This window comes from Gekko japonicus, unplaced genomic scaffold (assembly GCF_001447785.1).
Source record: "Gekko japonicus isolate JY-2015 unplaced genomic scaffold, Gekko_japonicus_V1.1 scaffold912, whole genome shotgun sequence".
NCBI lineage: Eukaryota > Metazoa > Chordata > Lepidosauria > Squamata > Gekkonidae > Gekko > Gekko japonicus.
In genome coordinates this window covers 594,629-616,534 of record NW_015168075.1, presented here as the reverse complement: position 1 = coordinate 616,534, position 21,906 = coordinate 594,629, and the positions used below count along the sequence as shown (strand labels likewise).

At 41.9% G+C, this 21,906-nt stretch overlaps 1 protein-coding gene across 2 annotated transcripts in view; it reads right to left on the bottom strand.

Moving 5' to 3' along the window:
* LOC107113320 (potassium voltage-gated channel subfamily D member 3) overlaps nucleotides 1-21,906 on the bottom strand; it is a 503,767-nt gene that overhangs the window by 98,836 nt on the left and 383,025 nt on the right. For both annotated transcript variants that reach the window (XM_015414636.1, XM_015414637.1), the window contains exon 2: nucleotides 14,591-14,753. In XM_015414636.1, the coding sequence (XP_015270122.1) occupies nucleotides 14,591-14,753 (163 nt within the window). The remainder of the gene's footprint in view (nucleotides 1-14,590; nucleotides 14,754-21,906) is intronic.

Genomic DNA, 21,906 nt, shown 5'->3' with positions numbered 1-21,906 from the left:
CGTTTACCTGACGGTGGTTGATGGTTGTGAATCTTTCATGCTTTCTCTATGCCATGTTTGTTTCATCCTCCAGGTCAACTGGCTGGCCACTGTGTGAAACAGTATGCTGGACTAGATGAACTGCCGGTCTGATCCAGCAGGCTCTACTTATGTCCTCTTTCCAGCGGTCATTTCCACCTCAGGGACAGCTGATTCCCAGGGTCACAGGGCCTATGTTGAGTAATAGCCATGTGGTTGGTGGACTCTTCCATCAACAGAGCTCTGTTGACTGAAGAGGGAGAGATACTCTTTTCCCTTCCTCACTGCAGCTCAATGACTTGTGTGGCTACTGATCTATGCAGTCCAAGGACTGGAAATCAGCTTGCCTGTGATCAAAAGGGATGCTGGGTGGACAAAAAAGCAGGGAAGATCTGTATGGGATACTGTATCTAACCCACTGAATTCAAGTTGACTTATTTTTGAGCGAACATGCACAGGACTGCATTGTAGATATGCTGCATGCTAGTCATATCTTAATGTTCGCAGATATTAGACATGGAGAGAGCACACGTTTCAGTGGTAAAACCAGTCTTCTTCCTAACTGAACAGGATGAGGGCTTTAGCTTGATATGGGTTAAAGCTTGCAACACCTATCATTACAAGAACAGCATTACACCAGTGGGCAGGCTGATTTGGTGAAATCAAGAGCATCGGAAGAAAGAAACTTTCTGGACTCATGCAAGTAAATATATAAAACAGCTTGAACCAGGAAAGGTTCAAAGGGTGAGCAAACCAGGAGCCACAAACTCAGGGTAAATTAATTGCTTAATCGCCCACTGATGGGTCACTAGGGCTGCGATCTATGGAGTGGAAGCTGCAGCAGGAAAACAATTCCCCCGCGGATTAAAGGGACGCGATCAGACAGACTCATCTGTCTGGCATATGGGAGTTGTTGGTGGGGCGTCTCGTTGCACTGCAGGAACGGCGCAAAAAACCACCAGGGGAACGTCAGTAGCATAGGGAACTGCAGGGCGGGCAGACGGAAGTCTGATCGCGTAAACGCACGTCAGTTTGCCCCAGGGCAAACAGCCTCGCTTCCCGCCCGCAGTTCCTCAGTGGTATGATCGGAGTCTAGGATACATTTTTAAAGGCAGCCCAGGAATAACAACATCCAATGAGTACTGATAGTGCTGTTAGGAGGGCTTTTGTCTGTATACAAAAAGAGTTTCCTGTAAAGTTTTATCAGAGCTGATAGAAGCATGATTCTATAGCAACAATTGCTCAAACTTCCTGACCAGGGAAGTCAACTGATGCCAGTTATAGACACACGCCCAGAAGAAGGAAGCCTTCCTGTGAGATGATGTGCCTATGGTTCCTGTATGTTACCAACCCCATTACCTGCAGTAAGATGGACTAGTTCCCTAACCATGTATAACACTGAAAAGCCAGGCAGTTGCCATGCCAGGGCAGAAGACAGGGGACTAAAATTCCATGAAGAATCCTCTTCCTTGCATGTAGGCAACATTCTCTTCTTCCACCTAATACATCACCTAGTCGAAACTACAGCCATAAGACAACCAGGGAACAATGGCTCTGGTCGCATGAGTCATAATCCCATCAGGTGCCACTGTCCAGACTAGTTTTTCATTAGGTCCAACATTGTCCACCCCCTTAGACCTTCGACCCCAGTGCCAGTCAGCATGTTTTTGGGGATGGACCAGCAGGAGGTGTGCCAAGAGAGGTGGCCAAGCCTAGCCCACCCCTCAAGCTCCTTATAAAAGAGGGCACCCAGCACCAGCTTGCTCTCTTGCATTTCTCTCTCTTGACCCCCTCCTACCCTCACCCTAAGCTTCCGACTCCTGGTTGCGCAGCCAGACTCTCCTCATGCCTCTGTCGGTTCAGGACACGATTTCCCCCCCAACACCCCATAGTCTCCCTCCTTTTTCTGAGGTTTGCTGCTTCTGACTGCGGACATGTAAAGTATTGCCCATCAACGGAACATGTGCTAATGCAAATGGGCTATTCTCTTCTATCTATATTTCCTAGATGCTGTATAATTGTGTGTATGCTTGTGTTGTTGTATGTTTGAAATACCTTCAGTAAACAAAACCATCTTATACTGACTTCAGTCTCAGCGTCTATTTTTGGTGTGTCTGGAAGAAGCAGGACCCCTATATACATCGGTGCTCGCTCCCTTAATCACCTATTGCCTTGTGTAAGATCATAATTCCCCATAATTCGCGGCAATTTGGCTAACACCTTGTTCTTCCACAATCGCCCATGGGATTTTAAGAGCAGAGACAACAACTGGGAACAACTCAGACAATAAGGCTGAGCTGAAGTCCAGACTAGAGGATGTACTGCTGACCTAGCAGCATGAAATGTCCCTTTTCAGTCCACTTTTAAAGAACAGGGATCCTTACTCGAAGTGCCTTGAAGATCAATGTGCCAGCCAAATGTGCCAGTTTGGCTGGAGATCCTGGAGTGTTTTGTCATCTTCTGGGTGTGGTCACTGGGGGTGTGGAGGGGGAGGTATTTGTGAATTTCCTGCATTGTGAAGGGGGTTGGACTAGATGACCCTGGAGGTCCCTTCCCCAGGAAGCGTGGAGCACGCAAGTAGACTACAAAATCAATCAGTTGCTGCTGGGAAGTTACTGGTGCAATACTCCAATTGACCAGCTCCTGCTCTGTAAGTCTTGTTCCTGCCTGGGCAGTGCCCTTGCTGTTCTATACTCTAGTCCCCAGGCCTTTAGGACCCTTGATAGTTGATCATCCTTGATGACCCTCAATCTGACCTGGATAACTGAGAACAGGGCAGTAGATACACCACAAACTGAATTTATAGTCCCCATGGGGGGAAAAAACAGTTTAATACAGATACACACCACATTTAGTCTGGAAAGTCATTCTACCAGCTGTTTAGATGTTAAATATGTTTCTCAGGCTACAAGGGCTTTGACATTCACTCAAGAGCAGCACTCTATCAGTGTTCTATTCTTAGAACATCATTTAAAAATTGCTATGAATGGCCTCTTCCCTCAGCTCCACCAAAATAAACCTTCTACCAATGGCCAATCTTATCTCCCCTGATCAAGTTAACATTTTCTTTGCTGTAAACAAGAGCATAACATTTAACAATGTTGCACAATGTTTTAGAACTATCAGATCAACTAGCAATTAATTCCATTGCAGGTGTAAAAAAGAACACGACATTTTAATGTATGAAATGTCTAAGCTGATGGTGGTGAATTTAGACCTGTTTAATTTTGAAGGATGTGGGTGTGTATTTGCCAACACACATCTGCAGATACAATTTTATCCATATAATTATGCTGCCCCCCCCACTTCTCCCTGCTAGTAGAAACCATAAGCGGGCTACCAAACAACCACTAATGAGCAAAGTAGGCACATATCAGCCTATTTCAACACTTCCCCAAAGACCAGCTTTTAGAGAATAATAGTTTCAGAAAAAGATGGAGAATCTGGCTTTAATCTCTGCTTTATCTTTCCTTCCTTGAATTTCATGTTCTGTTAAGGATGGCAGGCTCATGAAACCTCTGCTTTTATTACTTTTTCTTAGTTGAACAAAGTTTTAACAGTAACTGATCATGTAAGTGAAACTCATGGCCACTCAGTTTTGGCCTAGTGGTTGTTTAGTTGGGAACTCATTAAAAACTGGGACGTAATGTTATGGTGGTAAGAATATTACACTGGTGTTTAAAGGGCTGCTAGAATGTCTTTAGGTACATTTTCAGGCAATAGTCACTATTGATTAAAACCATTAGGTTCTAAATATCATAAGGACCACTTCTTGTACATCCTGAAGATCAGCTGGGGATTCTGTCCTGGATACACAAATCAGAATATCCACTGAGCAATACATCAAGGACACAGGAAGAGGGAGTATCTATTATAGCAGCAAGGTTATGAGATTCCCTCCCTTTGGAAGCTTGTTTCAGCCCAAGTTTTAATATATATTTAGAGTCAATAGAAGCTGTTTCTTCAATTAATTGCTTATGGCTTTACTATACTATCTTATGACTGTATTTTATAGTATTGACGTTCTTGATTTTCTTTGTTTTCCTATACCAGCTTGAGCCACTAGGGTGGAATTATTTTTTAAAAAATCAATCAGTGAAAAGGAAAAATTGCTAGAACTGTAAGAAATCTTTCAGCTAACTTGGTGAGTCACCTTTTTCATTTGCTCACACATGTAAATGTGGAGCTGCACATTCTGATTTTGCAACTGATTTAATGAGTGAGCATGCGACTAGGAAAGGCATGGCAGATCCATGATTGCAGCCATGGGATCTATCTGATTCAGACGGGATGTACAGTGTAGCAGGAGAAGCGGCATATCTCTTATTTCCTACTTTAGTTTCCTAATAAAATAGTCTCAGGTGGCAGTCACGTGCAAGATAAAGTGTGTGTGGGGGAAGCAAGGCTATTTGCTCCATAGGAATTTGACCCGCAGTTGCACAATCACACAGTCCTTGGAAGCTGCAGGCAGAGCCCACCACTGCATGATCAGATGCAACCGTGGGTGAGTTGTTGTTTTTTTGCCGTGTGTTTCTGGTGCACTTCAATGAGGGATCAATGATTTGCATCTCTGCCTCCCTATGCAGTGTGCGACGATACGCATACTGAAACAGGGAAAAAAACAGCACGGAGTCGGGATGGCCTGATAAGACCATCCTGATGCCATAGGAGTGCGCTGGAGCGATCACACAGGGGAAAGTCCATCTGTGGCCAGTAGCGACTAGTTTGCTACTGGACTTTTCCTAGTGTCTTTTTACTCTGCTTCTGCGGTGGAGCAAAACGGGTTGCCGATGGGTGCTGGGCGCTTTCCAGGTGTTTGCGTCTGATTGTGCCATTTAAATCTGCCTGGCATTTACGCCTATGGCACGGCTAATTGTGCATGTGATCGCAACCTCAGAAGAGCTGCTACTTGCCCTGGTATGGAAAAAATACAAATATGTTGTCTTAATTCTCCTTCTAGAGCTAAGAACAGCTTGAGGAAGGGTTCTACCTGGAAGATAGTACAGGGAATAGGTTAAACCTCCCTTTCACTGTTCTGCAGTTGTACCCCTGCTTCAATTCAGGTCCCCCAGTTAACCCTTTTCTTAACCTTAAATAACAGATCAAAATAAATCATTTATCCTCTCATTCTTACCTTTGTAATTTGCTATTTAATATTTATGCATGTGTGAAATTACTATAAGGTAGTTATTCATCCATTATTCAGTATTAATCAGCTGTGATTATTTGATACACTTCTTTTCCTTCCTCATTAGTTCTGGATTTATTATCTACTCTCCAGTAATTCAGTTTTCCACAATTAGATATCCATTCATTCAGGATCTGGTCATGAAAATGTTACATGCACTTCACCCTTTGAGTCTAATAGCACTTAAACAGCTTTTTCTAGGTTGTGTTCCTGATATTTTACTTTTCAATAGACTGATTCCTACAAACTGCAAGTGTAAGATGATCTTCCCCATCTTCTCATCCCCCTGTATTGTCCATGAGGGTCTCCTGACCTTTAGCATTGTCTTTTGAAACTGATGGCTTCTTGAAGAAATTCATTGGATCCCACCCTATCTGCAAAATTCTTCATTGCTATTAAAGCTATTGTTATTAAAAGTCCTAGTTATTATTGCTATTAATGTCCTAGTCATTATTATTATTCAAGCAGCAGTACAATCAAAGGGTCTGTTTAAAAAAACACATTGATTCAATTAGACCCCTTGCTTATACAATTTGAATGATTAGGCAAATGTGGTTTAAGATATTTTGTTTGCACCAACTTTGATAAAAGTATATTAATGAACACAGATGCAAGCTAATGAAGCAAATATAGTTTTTCAAAGCAACTAAATTAAGAGAATTAAACAAAGCGAAATAATGTGTGCTTGTTATTTGCTCTGTTAACAAGTCTGAGTTTGAATGAAAAGAAACAATTTTTTCCCTTGTTTGGGGCATGAATGTTATAACTTTATTCATTCTTTTCTGATTGCTGCTTTTTTACTGTTGATTCACTGCTCGCCCTGCCACTGGAACTGCTGACTCTGCCGCTGTAGGGCATGCTTCTTGAGCTATCATTGAGTGTTAATTACTGCAGAGCCTTGCAGATGGTCCTAAAGTTAAAATTAAAGCCTGGAGCACATGTTAAAGCTACCAGAGGGATGCTGCTGAAAATACCTTCCCTGGGCAAGCAAGAGTTCTCTGTCTCAGCTTGATGGTTTGCAGGTGATTCACTTTCCCCATATTTCTCTATGCCCTTCCAATGGCAGCCACAAAGGATATAAAAAGTCTAACAACATGATGAAGTCTCACCTCAGGGAGCCCATTTTGGACAGCCTCCCTATGGCTACCATAAAATGCTTCCATTAGGCCCCAATTTCTTCTGTTCTCCTAGACAGAAATAGATGTGTAGAGTGGCCTTTCAAAGGCAGCATTCTTAATTCTCATTAATAAATGCATGGGTGCTATTTATTCATTCATTCATTCATTTCTGTTTCACCTTCCATCCTAAAACTCAAGGCAGCTGACATATGTTCCCAGGCTCTGACCACATCTAGATCTGCTTAACTTCAGCAGCAAGGCTGACATATTGCTTCACCCTGCACCTTAGTCCTATTTATGATGACTAGATGGGTGAGACTGTTGTCCCCAACATTGAAGACCACATGTGGTTGTTCTTAAGAACCATATCTATCTGTTGCTGTTATGAGATATGAAAAGTAACCCTGATGTGTTCATAAGGCACTTTGCAATTTAATCTTGAATATATCTAAGAATTTTTAATATATCCAAGAATAAAGCTGGGAACTTTGATCTGAGTTTTGGACCTCCTTTGGCATTCTCTTTTCTATCCCTCCCACTAACATGAAATGGTACCCATATGTGTGACATAAGCCCTTAGTTCCTTCTGTCTGGAAAACAAACAAGAAAGAACATCAGTAGTTTAGTTTCCTCTGCTTGGGCAGTGCAAAAAATAGAAAAGTGAAAACCAGCATTTTGTAGGCTAATGCAGGAATGTACTTCTGCATTTTTAAAAGGTAAGTACAAAGGACAGCACAAGTATAAATAGTAATATCATTGATCATACCATCACTCATCATGTGTCTGGGTCTATACCATCATATTCTGCCTAATTGGCAGAAAGAGAACCTATCAGTGGAGCAGATGGAAAACTAGTGAAGGAGAAGTGTTGAAACTCTATTTCAGTGAGTATGTATGTGCTGACAACTGGTTAATATGTTGTAATATAGTAAATATGACATGGAAATATATGGGTTCTTTAACAAAGATTTCAAATTGTTTGAATTGTTTCATACAATATAATTTTTGTGCTTTTGTTCGTAATTCATTCATGGAGTGTCTTTATATTTATACAATCTCCTCCCGCGAACTCTCATTTTTGATATACAACCTCCAGGTGGTATCTGGAGATCTCCTGGGATTACAACTGATCTCCAGGATATAGAGATCAGTTCCCCTGAAGAAAATGGTGGATTCTATGGCATTATACCCTGCTGAGGTCCCTCCCCTCCCCTCCCAAAACCCCTTAGGCTCCACCCCTAAAATCTCCAGTTAGTTCCCAACCTGGACCTGGCAGCCTGATATTCAAGACCATTAGAAAATTATGCAGAACTTCCCAGGACTTCTGAAATCCCAGAAGAAACTCATACCTTCTTAGGGAAAGCATTGTGTGTGTGTTCCTATAACTTTAGCATCCCTACAATGTTGTGCATGTGAAAATTACTTATCTATTTAAACTTAATACAGCTTTAGTAAGCAATTTCCCCAGCGCTGGGAGAATTAGAAATTCAAATGTGATGAGAAAATGCATCACACTTGTGTTTGTGTGTATCAACAGCAGTAACCTGATAACAGCAGCAATCAATCATGTCAACATCAAGGTTAGCAACAGATACTCACTTTGCAAAATAGATAAACAGTCAGAAAAGACAAAAAGAGAAGCAGAATGATTAAGGATCATTTTAAGCAGTGGCAAAAACCGCCTATGTGGGGAAAAATGTTTTTCTTATGCATAAAGATTAGACCCCAGTGATATCTGGACACCTACAGAGGTGCTCTGATGGTGTCTGTAAAATAAGTCAGGAAATCCTTCTTTTCTCCTACTGACTGAACATTTTACATGACAGGAAAATACTTCAGGAGACCAGCATGAAGGACCTTTTTGTTAGTGTGTGACATACAGAAGTAGTAATAATGAAGAGGGAACAATTGTCATGTTTGTTAAGTGGATGTAGTTCTCTCTTAAAAAGCAGTGTGCAAATGCAGAGGGAACTGAAAGTAGGAATGTTACTGTCCCCCATATCTGTTGGCCTACCATCCAACTGTCCCTATTTACCAAGGACAGTTCTTATTTTCTGGCATCTGTCACTGTCAGATCTCTCTTATGTCTGCATTTTGCCTTTAGATGTGTTCTTGATATGAATACCCAGCAATGACATTCTTCAGAGATTCAGCTCACTCCCCAGGGACTTTAGAAGTTACATCTCTGAGTAGGTGAGTGTGCACATTTTATCTCTAATGCATATGTCATATAAACATGCAAACCGGGAGCACCAAGTCACCATGCAGAGCACAACCTCTAATTTCACATGCTCCTGGCAATGCTTGCTTTAAAATATTGATAAAAAATACATTGCAGGACAATTACAGTGCAAGACCAAGCACCTGTACACTAAATGAATACTCATAAAAAATTGGACAGTTCATAAGAACATAAGAGCAGCCATGCTGGATCAGACCAATGGTCTGTCTCGTCCAGCATTCCAACTGGACACTGGAGGGAAGGCCACAAGCATGGATGGCAAACAATAGTTCTCACTTGCTGACTGTTCCCCAGCAATTAGAGACATCCCACCTCTGAACATGAAGGCACAGTTCCAGCTATTCTGGTTAGTAGCCATCAGCAGACTGATCTTCCAGAAATCTGTCCAATACCCTTTTAAGTCCATCTAAGCCAAAGGCTACACCCTGTGGCAGTTAATTTCACAAGTCAGCTATTCATGGTGTGAAGCAGTGCCTTCTGTTGTCTGTGTTGAAAGTAGATAGAGTATAGCCTTCAGCAATAGGAGGGGGAAGGGACAGCAAGTACTATCAGGGTACTATAAGTATGGCTTTGTTTTTATCTTTGAAATGTGCGGGAGGTGTAAATTACTGTAGACAGTTGCTGTTCCAGACCACATATCCAAAGATCCTTGACTACAATGTTGGTAAGGTTGCCAATTATTGACTGGGAAATTCCTGGAGATTTCAGGGTGGAGCCTGGGGAAGATGGGGTATGGAGAGGTCAGAGACCTCAGCAGGGCACAATCCCATAGAGTCCAGCCTCCCAAGCAGCCATTTTGTCCCGGAGAACTGATCTCTGTAGTCTGAAGATCAACTGCAGTTCCAGGAGATCTCCAGGCCCCACCAGGAGGTTGGCATGGCAGCCCTATGGATTACTTTATATAATGGTATTCTTAATCAGAACATAGGACAGACAAGCTGAACCAGTGATCCTAGAAAACTACAATAACACTACAGAGTGTAAGCAATGCTTTGCAGTGTTTAACTGGGAGAATGCCATCTTTTTTAAAAAAGTGTTTGTTTCCTTTCCGATTCTGTGTGATCACAAGTGCTATTTTAAGCAGGTGAAGTGGTATTTTTGTTAAATGAGAGGCTGGAAGGTGTGAATATTGCTGCAGATTATCACAGAATTAGCTGAAGTGTGTTTAAAATAGTATTGGGAAAATTGGGAAGGTCATGGTGCTGGAATTCTGATTGGGCATGACTTTGCTGCATTTTATTCTAATGATACCAAATGTTAAGGTTTGAAAGTTTCATGCTCAAATAAATCAGGGAAGAATAAACGGGGAACTGTTCTCTAGCATTAAGTTTCCAGTAACATGTGACATTATTGCTGCATGAAATTCCGTTTCAATGCTGTAAAATGAGTCAGGTTAATTCATTACCTGTTAAGCTGCATCCTCCCCCCTCCCCCTTAATGGGAAGTGCTAGTTCAGACTGAATTGTTCAATCAAGATGGGGTTTATGTGTAATTGTAAAATTGGATTGGAGTGCTTGGGAAAAGTGCTGGAATGAAAGTACTGAAAGCTGAATCCTTTCTGCACTAGTTAAGGCCCAGGAATCAGCTCCAAGCAGATGTGTTTAGGATTTATTTTTTAAAAAAAACCCTGCATGCCTCTGGAAAAGCCAGTGCTGCAATAACTTGAACTGAAGAATGATGCTCTCTCATCTCGACTATGGTACATTTAGGTATATTTTTTCTATTTTGCTAGACTGAAGATTTATGCATTAAACAATAATGAAAACATTCTAGTTGCCACAGGCTAAAATGATCAGGTGGGGGGATGCCACAGAATTGTTGAGGTGGATTACTGAGGTACCAAAGGCCCATGGTAAGTCTTGTAAAGCTAATATGTCATGTGAAAAGAGAAATGTCCTTATGATGCCTGCACTGCCTGGACGAAGCCACAAAGAGGCTTAGCACTCTTCCCTGGAGTGCTGATGGCAACCAAGCTGCCTGGGTCAGCCATTCCAAACCTATGCCAATGAAATCTGTTTGCCAAGTATAATCTGAGACCACCCTGCTAAAGCTTACACAACTCTCAGTCTAGTCACAGCATAGCTGGAGAATGCCTGGGAGGTCAATAAATGTAGTTCTGAGCTTTCTAAAGGAAAGCAGGAGATCAGTGTGAGAAATAAAAACAAAACTGTATAGTAGAAGGCAGAAGGCTCCACTTACAGCCCAAACCTTCTTTTTCAAATCGCATTGGATTGCCAGAGAGATCCAAGGAAATGAGTGCATGTTTTATTCATGTGCTCTTCTCTTACAGCTCTGTCATTTCCATTTGCTGTTTCCTTTTTGTGTTTATAAACCACATATTTAATAATAGATTGTTCCTCATCCTTTGTTGCAGGGGGAAAGAAGAAAGAAGGAAACCCGACTCATTACAGCTCATGTCGCTCTGTCTGTCACTTGGACTTATTAGCAGACACTGTGATGTGCAAGAGTTTTGCTTCAGCCTTCCCTGAAAAAGACAAGGAGGTGTCCAGGTACTATTAGAGCTAATTAGAAGAAAGTCAATTACCGGAGATTTTCCCCTGGAGGATTAAAAATGCCAGACAGTCACATCAACTGCCTTTTGTTTTATTTTCAGATTTACTAAGAACATTATTTAATGTTCACATCTGCCAGAAAAGAAAAACTTGTTCAAACCTTTGGATCACCAGTATTTACAGGGTGACTTAAAAATAATAATAATAAAAGTGTTGATTTATGGCGTAACTCTGTCTTCTTGTTACACCCATTGGGCTGCTGTTAGGACTGCTAGAAAGGCCTTTATGCCAACAGAACAAATATGACGTTGCCGTACTGGGTTTCGGCTGCAGTCGTGTTGCTGTTGAGCTTGCATTATACAATGTCAGTGGTTTACTGCCAGAGCAAGGAGCAAAAATAAGCACAACTCCTTTTGCATAAATAAATTCCCAGGTTCAACCCTGGTGGTATTCATCAATCAGGACAAACAAAATTCTCTTTTGTTTGCCACCAAAATCTGGAATCCCTTTAATAGCTTTTAGAACACTGTTCACAGTGAGTATTGCCCAGGATAACCTATGGCTGTTTCAGCTCCTGGTGACTACGAGAAGATATGAAACCATTCCTTGCTACTCTCTCAGGCTGTCTTCCTAATGTGGCTCCCATGGTAGGAGAAGGGGAAACTTTTTCACCATCCCACCCCATCAGAACAAGGGGTCCGTTTGCTGCCTATGGAGTTGCTGCTGAAGTACAAATAAGAGTGAGTGAGGGGGTCCCAGATTAGTGCAATCAGTCAGGCAGCGGAGGGGGGGGGAGAGATAATAGAGTGTGCTGGGTAAATAACTGGCAGTCACAGACTATGAACCAAATTAACAGGGGGGAGATAGAGCAGAATAGGATGGGACAGAATGAAGAGGGCTGAGAAAATGGAAAGGCAATCTGGGGCATGCACGAGTTGTCTGAATGTGACCACTGGAAAAAGCTGCAAGTGTACAACAAACCAAATGCAAGTGGGAAAATGGTATGGGCAGAAGGCTGAAGCCCCCTTTTCCCCAAATGCCACAATTGCAATCCAGATTGATCACCACGTGTGGAAATTGATGAGAACTTGCAATTAATGTGTATCTTTTAGACAGGACATATGGTGGGGACCCAACCTATGTACTCCATAATGTACAAATTGATTAGTATTCTATATAGACAGTCCCACTTGTATAGTCTTTCATATATGGGTTACATCACTATGCTCTCTTGATATGAGGCTGGGAGAAAATAGGCACACCATGGGAGGATCTTGACTCCCATGAGCTTGATGTCATAGCCTGTTTTCTTCACCATTACTATCTCACTTGCAAAACAGGTTGTTCCTGTGAGCAAGCCCTATTGTGAACAGTATCTTAATAAGACCATAAATTTGGCATCAGGACTCTCTCCCTCTGAGGCCTATCACCTACTAGTTCTCAGAACAAGTCTCCTCTTGACTTCGTGATTATAGAGATGGCTGGTTCTTGGGGTTAAAATATCACTCCTTGCACACTGCTATATACAGGCAGCATCCAAGACTTGGACTGACCTTGACTCTAGTCTATTCAACCAGGAAGAATAGAGTAGTACAGTGCTGGCAGCTCCATGTTTTGCTAGATCGCTAGACAAGACTGTATCCATGGCACAAATCCACCTTTTCCATGCTGCTTGCCACCATCCAGACCATGCCAGACCAACCTTATCTCCTTTTTTGACAGAGTTACTAAAATGGTTGACTCTGGCAATGCTGTGGACATAGTGTATCTAGATTTCAGTAAAGAATTTGACAAAGTTTCTCATGATATCCTTGAGGATAAGCTGGTTAAGTGTGGGCTAGATGGTGCAACCATTGGATGGATTCATGGTTGGTTGAAAAAATCATACCCAATGAGTGCTCGTAAATGGCTCTGTGACTCAAGTAGAGTGCCACAGCGCTTGGTCCTGGGCCCAGTGTTGTTCAGTGTTTTTATAAATGACCTGGAGGAAGACATACAGGGGATGCTTATCAAATTTGCAGATGACACGAAGTTGGGTGGGATTGCTAATTCTGAAGAAGACAGAGTCAGGATTCAAAATGATCTAGATAGGCTGGAACAGTGGGCTGAGACAAATAACATGAATTTCAATAGAGATAAGTGCAAAGTCTTACAGTTAGGTACAAAAAATCAAAGGCACAGATATAGAATGGGAGGGACTTGGCTTGACAGCAGCACATGTGAAAGGGATCTAGGTGTTCTGGTTGATCACAAGCTAAACATGAGCCTGCAGTGCGATGTGGCTGTGAAGAAAGCTAATGCAATCTTAAGATGCATTAACAGAAGCATTGTGTCCAGATCAAGGGAGGTGGTAGTTCCGTTCTATTCTGCTATGGTCAGGCCTCACCTGGAGTACTGTGTCCAGTTTTGGGCACCACATTTTAGGAAGGATGTTGACAAGCTTGAGCATGTCCAGAAGAGGGTAACCAGGATGGTGAGAGGGTTAGAAACCAAGTCTTATGAGGAAAGGCTGAAAGAGTTGGGTATGTTTAGCCTGGGAAAGAGAAGGTTTAGAGGGGGCATGATTGCAGTCTTCAAGTATTTGACGGGCTGTCATGTAGAAGATGGAGCGGATCTATTCTCTTTTGCTCTGGATTGCAAGACTAGATCTAATGGGTGGAAATTACAAGGGAGTCGTTACCGGCTAAATATCAGGAGACACTTCCTAACTGTAAGAGTGGTTGAGCAGTGGAACAGACTGCCTCAGGAGGTGGTGGATGCTCCTTTGCCGGACAATTTTTAAGCGGAGTCTGGATGACCATCTTTCGGGTATGTTGTAGGGCTATCTTTCGGCTATGCTCCCACAGAGTGCAGGTGGTTGGACTAGATGACCTGCAAGGTCCCTTCCAACTCTAACATTCTATGATTCTATTCCATGGTAGTCCAGTCCATCACCACCAGTCCATCACCATCAAGTGGCCATGAGTATGGATATGCTTTCTTAACACAAATAGCTAAAACTATTGCTAGCAACCACTGTGCTGTTTTGTCACACTACTGACAAACTTCTATCCAAAGGTCATGCAGAAGAGGCTCTTATCCTTGTGACTACATCACCACTTTTTAGCACCAAGATGTAATGATGGCCTCTTTGGTGAAAGTTCTGGCCAATTCACATGTGCATGTTCAGCTGTTGGTTTCTTATCACTCGGCTACCCAAGACTGAGCGACTCACAGCTGAATGCACAAACTACATCCATGGAAAATCCTTGTGTTTGAGGTATGACACGATGTTCTGAAGTGCTCTGTCTGTGGTTTATGATGTATGCTGGCTTTTTTGCACCTTACTTGTGTTACACTGACTGAGCGGTGAAAGTCCTTGTGCAAATCAGCCTGTAAAAGAAATCTCTTTGTCAGGGAAAAGGTAACTGCTCCATGTTTCTGTTTTGCTAGACCTCACCAGCACTGGTAAAGTAGCAGTAGTGATTAATTTAATCCATACAGTACAGTTTTTAATGAATTAGCACCTTACCTTTTGAGCTCTTCTCTTGTCAGCTCTTTGATTCTGATGGTAAATCCGGCTGAAGTTGGAAACGATAACTGGCACAGGCAGAGCAATGACCAGCACGCCACTCAGTGAACAAATAGAGCCAAATATCTTGCCAGCAATTGTCTTGGGCACCATGTCTCCATAACTAATGCAAAAGAGAGAAAATGACATTTTGAGGGGGGACGATGACCCACTAACCATGGTTGAAACATTTGCAGATCCATTTGGGATGAAGTAAGAATGAGAGCTGTCATATACTTATGATACATCAGAAGTGACTCCAACATTTCCTTGAGCTTAGGGAGCAGCTGGTTGGGCCACACAGTGGCTGCTTTCAGACGAGAGAAGCTTAGGAGACCTCCTGTGTGCACTGTGCACTCTCACTATGACTCTTGGCACTGCTACTTAACTGGTTATTGTGCCAAGAGCTTTTATAGGCAGCAGCCTGCTTCATCAAATTCATCATTTAGCACTTTTTAGAATATACCCCTTTGGCCAGTGCATAAAAACAGTCTAGAGCTCTGTAAAAATGACAGATTATTCTCCAGCCTAAATCGGCTTACTTTATATTCAAAACTGATCTTGTGTTGATGGATGAGTTGTTTAAGCTTTACCTATTTACTTCAAGCCACCCTGGACCTAGGTTTTTTTTTTTAAAGCAAAAATGAGCTGGCTTAAGGTCTTGCATCATATGGCTCAGTCTCATGTATTCCAGAGCTGGAAGCCTAGGGATACTTAACAACTTTGAGTTGGCTTTCAAAAGGACTGAGATCAGATATTTTGGCATCTGTATCAGAAAACCCAAATGGTAACCCTCCCCTTGCTTTGTATGCAGTGTTCACCTGGTCCTGCAGAAAACTAGAGGACAATAAAAATACATCTGTAACAGGACTGTAATTCTGCCTCTAGATAACTGTTCCAATCTACAACAGTAGTCCATTCTGACTACTGTCCCAATAGTGGAGTCTACAAATCATTTCCCACTTTTGTTAATGCATTAACCACTCAGGCTGCCCATTAAACAAGGAGGAGGAAGAGAAAAAATCATAGAAATTGGAAGGTCACGCAAGACAATTCTCTATAATCATCTCTGTAACATAACTGTCCCAATGTTTCCTGAAAGTTCCTAATGATATTGAAGCCTACAGGTAATTTTCCCCACCTTCACCAACACATTATGCAATTGGGGACTGCCCATTAAAGAAAGGAGTAGAAGTAAGGAAAATGGGAGGGAAAAAAACATTATTTTTTGAGCCAATTCCAAGGGCAGACAAGCAAATCTCTCTCCCCATCAAATTTCTACAAATAGCCCTGGAACATAATGTTGCCAATGAGTGTTAAATATGTCTTTTCCTTCAGATCCCTTTGGATTTATTCATAATTTCCCACAAACCAGATCAGTTTTATTAGCCAACATAGAATCACAGAGTTGGAAGGGGCCATACAGACCATCTAGTCCAACCCCCTGCCCAATGCAGGACCAGCCTAAAGCATCTCTGACAAATATTCATCCAGCCTCTTCTTGAAAGCTGTCAATGAATATATTTTCAAAATACACTGAAGCCAGATTAGCTACTTAGCACTTCATAAAAGTCCACACTTAAAATGATAACTGTGTGCTTCATTTCTCAGTATCCCTATGGGTGAACTGGGAATTCTATTATACAATAACTATTACGAATAATGAACTGGGAGCAGTAGTGTTTGTAGATTATACAAGGATCAGATCAAACATGTCCCACCCTATGCTCAGTGCTCCTAAAATGCCACTAAGCCACACATCATGAAAGACCCTGAGGGGAAAAGCCTTAAAAGAGCATTTAATTCTTACAAAGAAAATAATCTCAGAAAGTTAATTAAATATATCAGATTGAAAACAACAAAAAGAGATATTTGCCAGCAAACTAGTACCACAAAAGCAGGATATGACTCTCATTTAAATGAAATAGCCGTTGTGTAAATGGCAGCATAAGGTATGTCAGAGCTTCATTTATACATTGACAGCCCAAACTTAAAGGATATTCAAAATTGTAACAGATGAAGAACAATGACAATAGCAATTCATCTAAGTACTCTTGCACATGTACTGAGAAATACCTCTTTAACAATAAGCACTGAAAAGTCTAATCAATAAGCTTGACAATTCTCTGATGCTCGCATCTTATGAAGATGGCCAAAACTGGTGACGGGGTTCCAGATATACACCCGTTTCAAATGTTTGTTCTTTTGAAGCTCAAGAATGAACTTATGTTCCTTTGAACGTTTGAATCTGGAACCAATCTTATTGTCAAGTTGGGAAGGCAGGCGCCTGATTAGAAAGGAGCTAGAGATTTTTGCCCCAGCATACAATAATACAAGTAGGCATTGGTTCCAGATTCAAAGGATCACAAGTTCACTCAGCTTATAGGGAACACTGGCCACAGTCTACTAGTTCTTCTGAATTCTCGCTTTCAGTTTCTTTTAAAAGGGAGTCTCTAGCTCTTTTTATAGTAGAGATATAGCAATTACTGGTTTTAAAAAAAATCTTGAAAGACCTCTGGGAGTCGCAGTGGTGGCAGCGGAGGGGGGGAGTCTGAGGCAAGGAAAATGTGGGCAGGACCTTCAAACACATGCACTTTCCCATTCCCAGGATGTGCATGGTGCCTTGCCTGCAATCTTTCCCAAAAGATCATATCAAACTAAGTCTGGAAAAGATTGCATTAGACCAGGGGAAAACTTGGAAAGTAGATGATTAGGGGATAACTTTAAAAAAAAACAAAAAACCCTATTGCAGTTTGGATGTCAGACTGGAGCAAAACATTTGCATGGAAGCAGCCAACAGGTAGCCTTCATGCATGTTGACACATATGTACACAAGCTAGGCAAGGCCCAAGCCCTCTCTCTGCTGCTACCTCCCCACAGTCCCTAGTTACCCCCTTAGCTGGCAGGTACTCCAAAGCCTTAATGGATGCTCCAGATATTTGACAATTTGCACCAGACACACCAGTCTGACAACCTTTGTCTTTTTGGCTTTGATAGTTCTCTCAGCCTTGTGAGATAGGATAAGAACATTGGTATCTGGGTTGTTTTTATTCCTTGCTGACTGATTTGGGTACCAGTTTTATTTCTATGCCCAGTTGTTCTCTTGAGAACCAAGAATTACCCTGTTGCTCCAATTACCCTGATCTAACATTGGCTTCTCTTATGTTCTTATGCTCTAGAACTGGGGGATAAGCTTCCTGGATGAAGACTGTATTTGAAGGCTTGAGCTGAACAGAGCAGGATAATGGACGAGGAAACGAGAAAGATGCTATACACATGTGCTTGCATTTTTGTAAATAAATAATTTAGATGTGGCTGTCATGAACCCAGACTTTGAATGTTGTATAAAAGTTCATCAAGGAACAGTTCCTTTGCACATGAGATTTAAGCAGGAATAGCTAAGATACCAGAGCCTTTTTTCAATGTGAGCTCTTACTTTGGGCATCTGTACCTCCTCAGAGGGGGTGATATGTTCTATCAGGCCTAACTGCATTAGTGAGAAGAGAGTGCTTAGCCCCATGCAAACTTAAATGGAGGACATGTTCTGCTACCAAAAGCACCTTACTTCACTCTGATTCATGATTTGATGACTCATTCCTCCGCCCATCCTGTATATAGGTAAAGGTAAAGGTTCCCTTGCTCGAAAGCCAGTCAAATCCGACTCTAGGGTTGCGGTGCTTATCCTTTCAAAGCCGAAGAGCCAGCGCTGTCTGAAGACATTTCCGTGGTCATGTGGCCGGCATGACTAAACACCAAGGTGCACGGAACGCTGTTACCTTAACAAACATAACAGAATACCCTCTCATTTTCATACGAGATGAAAATGTTGCCAGTTTGCTGCCTTGATCAAAAGAACAGCTTTAGGCTGTCCCTGCCCCCCGCATCATAGGCTACTTAAAAGCAACTTTTCAGCTAGCGTTAGGACACATGTTGATTCAAACACTAGAAATGAATTCATTTTATCCTGCACTGGCAAAAAATGGCTGGTTGTTGTATAAATTTGCACAGTGCCTTTCACTCAGCTAGTCAGTGGACAGATCAGCTAGAGTGAAGGTCAATTTATACAACCCTCAAGCATCCAGCTAAGTGCTTATACTTTTTAAATACAAGCTTATCCTTTTTGTCAGTGAAAAGTGTATTTGTGGCAAAACTTTCATCTGCTGGCTCCATTAGGAGCTTGAACCATGTGCAGTGTATCACAGCTAGACCTTCTTGACTGCTCTTTAATCTTGGTCACAATAGCCTTGCAAGTTTACATTCCAAGACAATGTAGTGCACTACCGAGTGCATGCTTGGGGTCTGATACGGCAGGCGATAATTAAATTCTTATGATCTGAGCCTGCCTTGGCGGGGAGGGCGGGGTATAAATTGAATTAAATAAATAGATTAAATAAATACATAAATCTTGAGTGGTGGGTAGACAAACTGTGTCACTGTACCACCCTTAGTTAAAGCTAATCAGGACAGAATCTTTCCATACTGCAGCTATGCATTAAGTATGTGAAAATGCTTTTTCTTACCCTCCCCTCCTGTTATCTCCCCCTCTATTGATTTTAGATTGTCAGCTCCTTGGAAGCACAGACATGTCATTCCCCACCCTTATGTAACACTGAAAGCCACCATGGAGACTGTATAAATAAGTAACTATATGGCCGCAATATCAATAATCATAACATTCACTTCAGTGCTGAAAAAGGTTAGTATGCAGACATCAAAGAAAGCAACATGTCCAAAACAATGGCAGGCATTTCTGAAGGGTTAGATGAATGCTATGGAGTGCTTAATTTCTAAAACATTAAAAATAAAACGTAAAAACTTACTAAATGGTTTGTGGACGTGGAAGGAGGAGAGACTTGTGCTACTCCATTACCATTCACATAACAGGCAGTATCCAAGTGGTGCCTGTGAAGTTTAGGCAACCATACTCCACACAGCAATAGCAATGGATGCATGATCTGGAGGGGGTGTGGGAGAGAAACACATTTTCTCAAATACAAAATGAAGTGCATCTAGTGGAGGAGAAATATGATATTACCACAAAAGAAGTGCAACCTTGAGGGAAGATCTCTGGATGAATGTGTAACAATTGTAAATTAACTGTACTGAATAACAATTCCTGAACTGTTCTGCCCAGACTTGTGTACCAAGGAAAAGCTGATGGAATCGAAGCTATTGTCTAACTAACCTTCAAGCTTCTATCTTGCCTAACCATTGCTTGCAAAAGGAAAGCAATGAGAGAGCTTCTCAAGTTGCCACGTTGAACTACCAGGCCCTTCAAGCCTAAGGTCATAAATACGTATTATTCAATCCAGGATGATTACTTTCACAGTGGCAACAGATGGTGCCCAGTTAGGATTTAGAATCCTGAGAAGTTGTGCTGTGATGCAGCTAGATCATGACTGATGGCCCAGTCAGCTAGAATTAAGAAGTCCAATCATCTGTGCTGCATTCTAGGGGAATGTGTCATGCTCAACTGTAAATCAGAATTCAGAATCCCAATTACCTTAGCTGTAATATGGTATGCGGTGAGGCAGGGCAGTCAATCATACTTGTTAGTTTCAAGCAGTTTCAGTCCTGTATGTTTCATTAGGGAATAAGGGGCAGAGTTCTCTTTCTTGTGCTAGCAAGGAGATGTCAAACAAAGCAAAGCACACCTACCCGTATCATGAAACAACTGAGGATATCAGTGGTGGTATGCAAAGAAGAAGACAATGTGTAAAACAACCAACAAGAAAGTCTTACATTTTACAGCAACCAAGTATTAAGTGGTTATTGAATTGCCATAGTTGACAGGAAAGACAGCATACAAGTGTATTCTAATTAATAAACAGAATCTCTGTATCTCCAAGAAACTAATTTAAAAGTGATTGTGAGGGGAAAGCCTAAACTACCTCCTAACTCACCATGTTAAATGTAGCTCACCAAATCTAGGGGGCCTACCAATTAGGCCTCACAAAATGTCCTGTTTTGTACTTTACTTGGGACTGCAAAAACAGCCAGGGTGTCAAGCACATGGTAGATCACACGCCAGTGGCTGTGATAGGCTGCAAACTGTGCAGGTTTGTCTTAAGATTCTTTTTTCCATTCTGTTATTTATGCTTGCCACTGTCCCAAAAGCAAACTCTTCTATGCACCACAGTGTACTGCTAGTCCAAAACATTGATCATACGTAAGTTATTTCAAATTTATGTGAGAGACCCATAAACTTTCATTCCTCAGCCAGATTTTGTAATGGAGATAATTTAATGTGCTGGCATTTAACAAAACAGCTGCAGCTACAAAACACAACACAGCACAAAACAAAGCAATTTGCAAGAAAACAAGGATCTTTACCCATTTTCTCATGTGTCACAGTTAATTTCCCATCAACATTGCAGCTGTTTAATTATTTGGCATAACCAGACGGTCCATAAATGGCAAAATATAAGCTGTTCTTTTTGTGGGGGAGTGAAGAACAATGATTAAACATTCTTCAGATGTGGTCTGTTTAATGCTGCAAAATGTTTATCATGTTAAGTTGTGAAGATGCCACAAGCCTAAGTGAGGGTCACACAGGGTACTGGGTTGAGATCCCCCTCTCTTCTGAAACCTCAAAGAAGTAGTCAGTCTGTTATTGAGCAGCTCCATCAGCACAGCATGGTTTTTTTTAGAAATAGACAATAGACATGCATGTCCATCACTTGATGATGTAATCTCAAGTGAAGAATTTTATGTGTGAATGAACCATTATAAATCAAACACTACAGATAAAACTTCCATATTCATACAGTAACACCTCTAATATATGGCTTTTAAATGGAATTGGTTCACACATCATCAACCCAAAATCTAATGCTAATGTGCACATGAATGTGTGAATCAACAGCCATAAAAGCTACTCATATGCTAGCCTTTTAAGGGCCTTGCTTTAATCCAACCTTCTAGAAACTTTCCACACTCTATGGGTGGGTTCTGGGGTCCTTGGATCAGTAATGAATCCAAAGGATTTCGGGTACTTCTTCTAAATATTTCCACTAGGGTTGCCAAATGGGTCTGGGGGGCAGGGAATCCCCCGCTTCGGAGCCCCGATTTCCGCCCCGGTGGAATCGGGGCCCGGGGGAACCCCGCCCCCGAAGCTGCATCACCGGAGGTGACGCAGCCACGTTGCTGATGTTGGGGGCGTGGCTGAGCTCGCCGGGGGGAAAACCATATGGTTCCCCCCTGACAAGCTCGGCCACGCCCCCAACGTCAGCAACGTTACACGCGCCCAAAAGGAACTCCCGGACACCGACGAGGCT